The sequence below is a fragment of the Pristiophorus japonicus genome, chromosome 1 (assembly GCF_044704955.1).
Source record: "Pristiophorus japonicus isolate sPriJap1 chromosome 1, sPriJap1.hap1, whole genome shotgun sequence".
NCBI lineage: Eukaryota > Metazoa > Chordata > Chondrichthyes > Pristiophoridae > Pristiophorus > Pristiophorus japonicus.
Genome location: NC_091977.1, coordinates 181,368,598 through 181,380,518, shown reverse-complemented (window position 1 = coordinate 181,380,518; position 11,921 = coordinate 181,368,598). Strand labels below are relative to the sequence as shown.

General features: G+C 46.1%; 1 protein-coding gene across 4 annotated transcripts in view; it reads right to left on the bottom strand.

Moving 5' to 3' along the window:
- Positions 1-354: 354 nt before the first annotated feature.
- The window catches only part of ccnh (cyclin H), a 46,697-nt gene continuing 35,130 nt past the window's right edge, over positions 355-11,921 (bottom strand). For all 4 annotated transcript variants that reach the window (XM_070885358.1, XM_070885338.1, XM_070885348.1 and 1 more), the window contains 3 exons: positions 10,072-10,183; positions 3,208-3,268; positions 355-819 (listed from right to left, as the gene is read on the bottom strand). In XM_070885358.1, the coding sequence (XP_070741459.1) occupies positions 781-819; positions 3,208-3,268; positions 10,072-10,183 (212 nt within the window). In that variant the 3' untranslated portion in view covers positions 355-780. The remainder of the gene's footprint in view (positions 820-3,207; positions 3,269-10,071; positions 10,184-11,921) is intronic.

Below are 11,921 nucleotides of genomic sequence, written 5' to 3'. Positions count from 1 at the left end.
TGGAGCTTTGAGGTTTTAAGGGCCATAAACTGCCCATGCTTTCTTCTGTTTATCAAGACATTAGAACCTCAGTTACATGTGACTAACACACAAAAACATTTATCTTTTACCATGGAACTAACACCTCTAGTAATCTTTTACCTGAAGACTACAAATGTGCAATGCAATAGTACATGAAACTATTAGCCTTAATTTTCTCTAAAATCATAGGCATAGGTTCCACATAACCATAATACTGAAAAGTAACTTTTAAAAAACTATCTCCAGTACCATTTAAAATGTAGGTACATTTACAGGATACACAGTAAACAATTTTATAATGAATAACATTATTCATATCTTATGAGCCATGAATAAAATCAGAATTTTTATTATCCCTTGCATTGAATCACAAACGACAATTTAAGTCATGGAGACATTGCAAATTTTACTTCAAATACTGGAAATGAAAACAGAACACTTTAAACATTCTACCACACATTACATAGACATTGGCAAATCAAACAGCTCAGCAATGCAATCAGTAAAAATTTGCAGAACTTTCTAGTTTTGGTTTAAGTAAAAAATAAAGGCCATCAAATGTCCTTTGCATCAGAAGTGTGGTCTGCTGCCTCACTTGGCTATTCACATCACTAATCTTCTGGCTCTTCTTTCAAAACACACAACTCGTTTAACTCAAACTCGTTTCTGAATGTCATGTCTCAGAATAAACACCGATTCAAAGAACCACACAGCAGCTGCTCCTCCGTGAATAGTTTCCAAATGCAAGTCAAGCAGTGGTTACATTGTATCAACTAGATCATCATCACTCCATTCCTCCTACAAAGACACAAAATAATTTTACAATACCACCTTGGGATACCAGAATATAAATAGAATATAGATAAAATAAAGAACAGATGATCATAGCAGCGATGATCAATGGACTTAGGAAGGGAGATACACAAGACTGGAAAGTGCAGAATACACAGCTAAAGGCAGTTGCAGAGATATGGTGGGGTAGCTCGGGGGAATTTGCAGATGAGGATTTTAAATTCAATCCATTGAGAGACAGAAAGTCAATGAGAATAGGGGTGATTGGTAACAAACACAATGCAGATAGCGGAGTTTATGGGAGGCCAGCAAGGAAACCCTGGGTTAAGGTTAAAAAAAATCATGGATAAAGGATTTCAGCAACAGCAGTAGGAGCAGTGTTTAGGACCACAAATAGCTCAAAATTGCCCAGGAGTTGCTGTTTTTTTTTTAAAACGAGCAACTTGATTTTTCTGGAATATCTTAAAAATCCCCATTTCGCACATTAAATTTGCACCAATGTAAGTGAGTTAGGGTTTTTTTTCAAAAGGGGGCGTTGCCACCCATGTCTGTTTTAGCCATTTAGGCCACTTTGGACAGCTAATAGTTGCTCCAAACTAACATAGGCCAGCTTATGTGGCCACTTGTGGCCGCACAGAAAATGCTTGGAGAGTTAAGAAATCAGCGCAGGTAGGTACATCGCAGGCCAACAGAACTTAATGACTTGACTAAAGAATGTGAATAGGATCAAACCGCTATACAGGACATCATATGACAAACTTTGCAAAGTTAATTTACTATACAACAGAAACATTCATGGAAGATTAAACTAAAAAAATAGTAAAGAGATAAAACATAATTTTTTCAAAATATCCAAATAAAAAATAGAAGTACATCCTGCTCGTAATTCTTATGTTCTCCCAGCCGCCTGAGCTCACCCACCATCAGCCCGCCCCTTACAAACAATCCTACCTCCCGGGGTCGGGGATCAGACCCTCCAGGATCAGAACAGCACCAGGGATCAGATCTTCCCTAGAGGTCGGGAATCGGACCGCCCAAAGGATCGGAACCCCACCTTATCCCCATGGGGTCGGTGATCGAACCCACCTTGCAGTTCGGACGGAATTCTCCCCCCCCGCCCCCCATCTCTTCTCTTCTCCTCGCCCCCCATCTCTTCTCTTCTCCTCGCCCCCCATCTCTTCTCTTCTCCTCGCCCCCCATCTCGCCCCCTCCCGCCGCCCTTTTTTTTCTGCCCTCTCCTGCCGCCCTCTTTTTTTTTTTTCTCCTCCTCTTCCTCTTCCTCTTCCTCTTCCTCCTCTTTATCAGCACCCTTTTCAGCCCACAAAGTCGCCGCATCTCTGTTAAGTGTGCCGAAAAGAGAGGTGGGCCAATATTGGTCCAATAATTCAGTCAAAATAATTTCAATAGCTAAAGGTACTCATGTTTTTCCAAATGATGAGGAGATAAACTAATTTATACTCTTTCAAATGGATTTGGTAAGTTGACACAGGTAGTAGGAGAGCGGAACCATCAAAACTGCTGAATGTTGATAGCCCAGCAGATCTAAAACAGCACTTATTTTACAGTCCTGGCATGGGTGACAGGTTTTTCAGAGTCTTAATAACATGCTTTTATGCCATTACGTGGCTGTGGTCATGCAAGGGCTCAGCATGCCAATGGTCTAAGCACCCAATAACACTGACTGTAACTGATATTATGGAGCCCCTATTATGAGCAGATTAACTATTTCCTTCAGCCAGTGTGCACTTCAATCAGGAGGTGGTCACTTGAAGTGATGCACCATTGCTAATGAGCGATTGAGTAGATCTGTATTTGTCGCTGGGTCAAAATTCTGGAACTCCCTCCCTAACAGCACTGTTCAAGGTGGCGGCTCAAAAGCCACCTACTCGAGGGCAATTGTGGATGGGCAATAACTGCTGGCCTTACTTGTGACACCCACATCCCAGAAATGAATGAAAAAAAATCAGTAAGCCCCACCTCTAGTGCATTATTGGCAGGTACCAAGATACCAATTAACATTTGTGTTGATTGCAGTCAACATTCTTCAACAAAGCACAATCTTACAATACCAGTGCTGTACTGACTTTTCCAGTTAGCTATAGAGACTAATGACTGAAGCTGAAGGATATTTTTCACAATCTACCCTCCCATCATTGCGTGCCTTCTATCCACCTTTTAAGCCAGTCGACAAGCAATGCAGTGTGAATGGGGGTTTTTTACAATCCCAAGAACTAGCCGAGCCTGACTTGACTTGCAGTTGATGCTGTCTGACCTAATTAATACAACCTTATACAAAAATCAGGAAACAAGCTGTTGACATCTCACACTCTTGCATATTCTTTAGTGTCACGTCTATGTCAATGTAAGCCAGTGTTACAAAAGAATCTTACGAACCTCTTCTACTTTTGCTTTTTTGGAAATTGTTCCATCTTCCTCATATCCTTTTCTCTTCTTTCTGTTTCGACACAAGAGTTGGATAAATGAATGCACACGTATTCACTGGCTCAGAATACTGCAATGTGTGGGTGGAGAACAAGTACAGAAATACTCTCCTCCAGTTGCAACCAAAATGTAACATAATTGTAACAATGAAGTCATGCAATAATTATTTTAGCATAACTAAACTGTAATTTCAGAGTCAGCTTACGATCGTAAAAATTGATGGGCAGGTAAAAACCAGCTGGTCCATCAAGCTTGTCCCCACATCTCATGCTGGCTGGAGAATCATGGCTGAGCACTTCCTACCCACCCTCCCGCAGCCATGTAATCACAATCTCCTGGGAGACAAAAAACCCAGAAAATTTGGACCAGTCAAGAACTCTTGAAGGTATGCAAAGATGAGAATCATCACACCAGCCAGCAACATATTCGAGTCTCACTACTCTCTGGGATAAGAACCACCTAAGATCCAGTCTGTTCCTACTCTTATACAATTTAAACTTTTGTCCCTAATATGTTAAACTGGAATAATCTATCAATAGCACGCCATCCAGCCCTTTATTTTATAGATCTCATCGGGTCACCTGCAAATCATTACTCTAAAGTAAATAGTGCAAGGTTCTTAAGCCTATCTAAGTAGCTGAGGTTCTTTAAGCTAGGGATCATTCTCGTAGCACTCATCTGCACCTTTTCCAAGGCTACTATATCACCCACCCACCGTGTGGGAGGACCAAATCTGGGTGCAGTACTCGAGATGCGATCTAATCAGCAACCTGCATAGTGACAAAATGGTGTCCTTTGATTTATACTGAATGGTTCTATTAATACAACCTTGTTAGCTTGACCTAAAGCTTTTCTGCATTGGCCATGGACCTTCAGTGATGTGTGTAAACACCTAGATCGTTTTCTCTTTGAATCTCAAAGTGGAAGTGGAAGTAGACAAACAGATGGTCACCAAAGTGGATACTGAAGTAGTGAATTGATCTGACACATAAAATGGACCAGATTAAAGGGCTTATCTGTATTAGGAGGTTGTGAGGAGTCGGGAGTTCCTCCACCTCACGGTAGGGATTGTGATATCGCCTATTGACAGATTGTATGTAAAACTGGCTTATGTACATAAAGCTCGCTAAAAAAATGGATTTTTGGAGAAAGGCTAAGCAGCAAAGCTTGATGGTAAATGAACCATCAACTGAGTTGAACTTTAATACAGACTGAGAAAATGAAAACTTACATCTTCAGTACAGAACACCTACCAAGGACAGTAGAGAGTAAGCTGTCTGGAAACAGATTGTAGCAACACCTGCACTCATGGGAACGAGAGTTTTGACTGGAGTTCTTGGGAAAGGGATAATATTGGCTGATAAGAAACCAGGTACACCAACACATCATGAGGAACTGAGGCAAAGTTGACACTGTAGGAGAACACATTCCAGAAGGTTGACATGTGATGGGAGATGACAGATTGGGAAACCACTCAGCAGCCAGTCTGATATGGGTCTACAAATCAATGAAGGTCCACTGATAAGCTGTAGGCCAATCGGTGGTCATAGAAGTTTTGTAGGAGGGTCGCACACCTCGAAAAACTGCATAACTGTGCATGTAGAAACCCTTGTATTTCGAAGGGTTCATTGGAACTCTTCCCCTACATATATGCTTGAATAAAGATTGGGTGACCGAAGTTTCATCTAAGTGATTGCGTGGTCACTATACGGGTGGGTGTCGATCCCTTATTTCAGGGAATCCACTTTGAAGAGAAGTCTTCTTTTTACCCCAACACCTGCAAAATGTGGTATTTTGTGCTGATTCTACCCGTGGAGATCTAGAGCACAGAGTACAGTTAAAACAGTATCAATGACTTGGATGAAGGGAGCGAATGTACAGTAGCCAAATTTGCTGATACAAAGATAGGTGGGAAAGCAAGTTCTGAGGAGGACACAAAAGAATCTGCAAAGGGATATATAGATAGGTTGTGCATGGGAAAAAATTAGGCAGATGGAGTATAATGTGGGAAAATTTGAGGTTATCCATTTTGGTAGGAAGAATAAAAATGCAAATTATTTAAATGGAGAGAGACTACAAAATGCTGCAGTACAGAGGGATCTGGGGGTCCTCGTGCATGAAACAAAGTTAGCATGCAGGTACAGCAAGTAATTAGGAAGGCAAATGGAATGTTAGCCTTTCTTGCAAGGGGAATGGAGTATAAAAGTAGGGAACTCTCACTACAACTGTATAGGGCGCTATTGAGACCACACCTGGAGTACTGCGTACAGTTTTGGTATCCTTATTTAAGGAGGGATATACTTGCATTGGAGACAGTTCAGAGAAGGTTCACGAGGTTGATTCCGGAGATGAGGGGGTTGACTTATGAAGAAAGATTGGGCCTATACTCAATGGAGTTTAGAAGAATGAGAGGTGATCTTACTGAAACATACAAGTTTCTAGGGAGGTTGACAAGGCAGATGCAGAGAGGATGTTTCCCCTCATGGGGGAATCTAGAACTAGGGGGCAGTTTCAGAATAAGGGGTTGCCCATTTAAAACAGGGGATGAGGAATTTCTTCTCTGAGGGACGTGAATTTTTGGAATTCTCCACCTCAGACAGCTGTGGAGGCTGGGTAACTGAATATATTTAAGGTGGAGATGGACAAGATTTTTGAACGACAGGGGAGTCAAGGGTTATGGGGAACAACTAGGAAATGGGAGTTGAGGCCAAGATCAGATCAGCCATGATCTTATAGAATGGCGGAGCAGGCTCGAGGGACCAAATAGCCTACTCCTGGTCCTATTTCTTATGTTCTTATGGAACTCGCTAACCTCAAATATGCTGGGATGGCAGAAGTCAAAATGAGTTTATTCTCTAGTGAATGTGATAAGCGCCTTTCCTTCTATTAAATGTTACCTTATCTACCACACTTTACATGACAATCTTAACTTCAAATTACATAGCACCCTTAATGTAAAGAATTTTCCAAGATACTTTACAGCTCAGTGCAAGGAAAATAGATGCAGGTTTGGAAGTGACAATGGTACATAAGGATGGTGTGAGGTCGGAGTGGAGGTGGGAGATGTTATAGATCTGGAAGTAAATGGTCCTTGTGATAGAGAAGATATGGAGTTTGAAGCTTAGATGGTTCCACCAACACGAGACGTAGCAATAAACTCAGGAATCAGGTCCTGATTTGATTCCTGAACAGTCTAAAATCAGGAGGGGAGAGACCACTTGCCGGAAGTCATCAAATACTCTTTTGAGCTCGCACCAGATGCAGTACAATAACAACCTAGTGCAAAGCAACATTTTAAGGAGAGTCTTTGGGGAGCAGGGGTTTGTTGGACCCTGGGGCAGTTGTTTTAAAAAAAAACTAATATATTTAAGTTTAGGAGGAGAGCACAGATGGAACTGTCCACTTTTTGCTGTTATTTAACTCGCTGCCTGAGGAGTGAAGCTTTGCACATGCACCCATGTATGTGCAGTGATCTGTTGTGGCTGACCGGCAGAGAAACGATGCAGCGCCAGTCTCTTGCTTCGGTTTAAAAAAAGTCACTGAGCTGAGCAGTCATGGCTCGACTCAGACTAACGTGCAGCCCAAGCTCCACCTCATGTTCTATTTCTGTCCTGTCCAGCAGGCCAGATAGAATGAACGGCGACCAAAAGGAAAATGTCAAGGCTCCAGAACAGAGTGGGTCAAGAAGGGACAGAAAAAGATGGGAAACTATCAGCCAGTAAACCTGACATTAATAATAGATTCTAGCATTTTGCCTACTCGGGACATGGTAACAGAGCACTTAGATAATTGTAATGATTAGGCAGAGTTAACATGGTTTTATGAAAGGGAAATCATGTTTGACAATTCTGTTCGTTTTTTTTTAAGATGTAACTACAGGTGCAGCGTCGAGAAACTGGAACCCTCGGGACCAAGGCCGTTCCGGATACTGGGCTTTTCTGGACTTTCGATCGTTTGTCTGATGTCACGAATCTGGAAACACCTGAGCCCAGGTTCGAGTATTTCCGGATTTCGGAATGTCGGGGGGGTCCCGTCGAGGTGGTGGTGTTCGGGCGGGGTCCGGCCGAGGAGCTGTTCGGGCCGGCTGGCCCCATCGAGGCACTGGTGTTGTGGTGTTCGCTGCCCCCACCCCGCCCCCCCCCCCTGCCGGGAGAGCTGTAGGTGCCCAATCATTGAGGACATTGAAGACAGAGGTTGATAATTTTTGGGAAACTAAAGTAATTAAGGAATTATGGGGATAGTGCAGGAAGGTAGAGTTGAGGTAGATCAGCCATGACCTTACTGACTGGCGGAGCAGGCTTGAAGGGCCAAATGGCCTACTCCAGCTCCTATTTCTTATGTTCTTAACTTACCCACCACTGGGCTAGAAGCTCCCCCACTCTTTACTGAGGAAACTCCCAGAAACAGCAGTGACCAGACGTAACTGGGTCTGCGCCAGAGTTTTGCCAGGAGACTGACTGTACCCCCATGGAATTCAGACAACACCTTTCACCAAATTGCAACATTAAACAAAAATAGCATTTTATAACTCACTGGAAAGAAATCTAGCCCAGGATTAATTTTGAATTAGTCACAACAATTCCTTCAGAGATAAGTAGAGACTAAAAACTCACTGCAAGTATAAAAAAAAGTTCTAGGTACCTAAATTCTAAGAATCCAATGGAATTGATTGTGTCAATTCCAAGTCAAGTTGCCAATGGCATTATTTTATATATTTAAAGATCGGGGGGGGGGGGAAAAGAGAGATCAGAGGGGTAGGTACAGAGGGAGAGAGGGGGGGAATCGGAGGGAGAGAGGGGGGGAATCGGAGGGAGAGAGGGGGGGAATCGGAGGGAGAGAGGGGGGGAATCGGAGGGAGAGAGGGGGGGAATCGGAGGGAGAGAGGGGGGGAATCGGAGGGAGAGAGGGGGGGAATCGGAGGGAGAGAGGGGGGGAATCGGAGGGAGAGAGGGGGGGAATCGGAGGGAGAGAGGGGGGGAATCGGAGGGAGAGAGGGGGGGAATCGGAGGGAGAGAGGGGGGGAATCGGAGGGAGAGAGGGGGGGAATCGGAGGGAGAGAGGGGGGGAATCGGAGGGAGAGAGGGGGGGAATCGGAGGGAGAGAGGGGGGGAATCGGAGGGAGAGAGGGGGGGAATCGGAGGGAGAGAGGGGGGGAATCGGAGGGAGAGAGGGGGGGAATCGGAGGGAGAGAGGGGGGGAATCGGAGGGAGAGAGGGGGGGAATCGGAGGGAGAGAGGGGGGGAATCGGAGGGAGAGAGGGGGGGAATCGGAGGGAGAGAGGGGGGGAATCGGAGGGAGAGAGGGGGGGAATCGGAGGGAGAGAGGGGGGGAATCGGAGGGAGAGAGGGGGGGAATCGGAGGGAGAGAGGGGGGGAATCGGAGGGAGAGAGGGGGGGAATCGGAGGGAGAGAGGGGGGGAATCGGAGGGAGAGAGGGGGGGAATCGGAGGGAGAGAGGGGGGGAATCGGAGGGAGAGAGGGGGGGAATCGGAGGGAGAGAGGGGGGGAATCGGAGGGAGAGAGGGGGGGAATCGGAGGGAGAGAGGGGGGGAATCGGAGGGAGAGAGGGGGGGAATCGGAGGGAGAGAGGGGGGGAATCGGAGGGAGAGAGGGGGGGAATCGGAGGGAGAGAGGGGGGGAATCGGAGGGAGAGAGGGGGGGAATCGGAGGGAGAGAGGGGGGGAATCGGAGGGAGAGAGGGGGGGAATCGGAGGGAGAGAGGGGGGGAATCGGAGGGAGAGAGGGGGGGAATCGGAGGGAGAGAGGGGGGGAATCGGAGGGAGAGAGGGGGGGAATCGGAGGGAGAGAGGGGGGGAATCGGAGGGAGAGAGGGGGGGAATCGGAGGGAGAGAGGGGGGGAATCGGAGGGAGAGAGGGGGGGAATCGGAGGGAGAGAGGGGGGGAATCGGAGGGAGAGAGGGGGGGAATCGGAGGGAGAGAGGGGGGGAATCGGAGGGAGAGAGGGGGGGAATCGGAGGGAGAGAGGGGGGGAATCGGAGGGAGAGAGGGGGGGAATCGGAGGGAGAGAGGGGGGGAATCGGAGGGAGAGAGGGGGGGAATCGGAGGGAGAGAGGGGGGGAATCGGAGGGAGAGAGGGGGGGGAATCGGAGGGAGAGAGGGGGGGGAATCGGAGGGAGAGAGGGGGGGGAATCGGAGGGAGAGAGGGGGGGGAATCGGAGGGAGAGAGGGGGGGGAATCGGAGGGAGAGAGGGGGGGAATCGGAGGGAGAGAGGGGGGTCAGGAGCACGGTGGGTGGGAGGGATAAAGAGTACGGAGAGCACAGTGGTGAAAGCGGAAAAACGTGATTCAGGTCTAAAGGTGGAAGAGGGGGGGGGGGGGGGGGAGGTTTCAGAGTGAGAATTTGAAACAGATGGTAAGACGACAAAATCCGTAAGTCACAGCACTCACTATTCACTTGTTAGCCCAATAAGCCGGTTAACAATCGTGACCCACACACAATGCTCCATATCTATGCCTGGGGGGGGCGGGGCGGGGGGGTGAAAGTAGGTCAGTGAAGTTGTTGGAGGGGTGTGTGTAGGGGGAGTGAATTAGTTCAGGAACTTGGGCAGGGGTCGAGTAAGTCAGGAACTTGGGCTGGGGGTTGAGGGGGCAGAATTTGTATCTATATTCCTCGACCTGTTTTTACACATGGACAGCTTTATGTAGCTTTTTCCAGAGCGAGAAGTTTTGATTCCGGTAAAGTCTTTGCTGAAAGAATAACTAGAAATCCTGTATTTAAAGGTGTACTGTTGCAATAAAGATACTAATTTGACCGCAAATGTTTTGTGGGTCTCTGCTAGTTGTCAATAATACTTACAAACTTGTACTGACACCAAGGTCCAAGCTGTGAAAATGTTCAAGTTTCTGTTTCAGAAGATTAACTTCCTCGGGTTTGGGAGGATCATATTTCTTCACCAGGGTCTTTATACCTGCTCAGTATTAATCAGCATACCATAGGCTGAGATTAAAAGTAATTCGCAAGTTTCTAAAGCAAACACTAAAATACAAAGTAAACGACATGACTAAGGTTTAAAGAAATGTAATTAAACTATCAGATAAAAATAATAGGACATATAAATGTAGTGCGCGCGCTTTATTTGATATTTGATCAGCCACCATATAAAAAGACTTGTAGCAAAGACAATGGCACATGGAATTAATGGGAATGTGGCCATACTGATAGTGTCAGTTGGAGTGGAGCAAGCAAATGGTCGGGGTAAAAGAAACGTTTCTCAAGAGTTGTTTCCCACAGGAGTTTGTTTTGGGGCTGCACTTATTTACTATATGCATAAATGATTTGGACAGGAACAGAGGGGGACCGGATGGGTGAAAGCAAGATGTTCTGATTCCACCAAATTGTGACAAGGATGCACTTATTTACTATATGCATAAATGATTTGGACAGGAACAGAGGGGGACCGGATGGGTGAAAGCAAGATGTTCTGATTCCACCAAATTGTGACAAGGATGTACAAAGGCTAAGAACATAAGAAATAGGAGCAGGAGTAGGCCATTTGGACCCCTGAGCCTGCTCCGCCATTTAATAAGATCATGGTTGATCTGATCATGGACTCAGCTGATCATGGACTCAGCTCCACTTCCCTCCCTGCTCCCCATAACCCTTTACTCCCTTATTGCTCAAAAAGCTGTCCATCTCCGCCTTAAATATATTCAATGACGCAGCCTCCACAACTCTCTGGGGTAGAGAATTCCATAGAATTACAACCCTCTGAAGAGAAGAAATTCCTCCTCATCTTAGTTTGTCCCTTATTCTGAGACAATGGGCCCAAATTTGGACAGGAGTTGCTCTATTTTTTTTGGAGCAACTTAATTTTTCTGGAGTATCTTAAAAATCCTCATTCTGCACACTTAATTTGCGCCAGTGTAAGTGAGTTAGTTAGGATTTTTATTTGTTTCTTTTTTTTTTCCCCCAAAAGGGGACGTTACCAACCACCTACTCCTGTTTTGGCCATTTAAGCCAGTTTGGACAGCTAATAGTTGCTCCAAACTAACTTAGGCCAGTGTATGTGGCCACTTGTGGCCCGCACAGAAAACCCTTGGAGAGTTAAGAAATCAGCGCAGGTAAGTACATTTAAAGCACCAAGCACTAAACAACGCACAAAAATAAGCATTCAATAACAAATAAAAAATACAAGGAAGCTGAGAGGACCTGCACCTAGCACCAAGACTTACAAAGCACAAAAAGTAATAAGCAATTAATTAATAAAAAATAAAAGAAACCCTTTTAAAGCACCAAGACCAAAGTAATGAGCAATCAATCAATCAATAACAAATAAAAAATAGAAGTCCTACCATCACACGGACCGGGAAGGCCATGGGCCGCCGATGAGGGAGCCCATTCGGCCAGGGATAGGGGCGGCACGCTTCGGCCCCTCTCACACAGCCTGTAGCACACACTCAGATTCTGGGGGCGAGGAGCTACTGTACATGCGCGCACACTCGAGCACGCATGTGCATAGGTCCTGGCACTGTTTTCAGTGCCAGGACCTTGCTCTGCCCCCGAATCCAGTTGCCACGCTGCGCCACCATCGAGGAGGCGCTGGGGAGCGGCCAAACTCGGCCCGAAGATTTTTGGCGTCCTTGGAGTTCTACAAAAGCGGCGCACCTCTGGTGAGTGCGCCAGAAATCTGTACTGGCACAATTTGG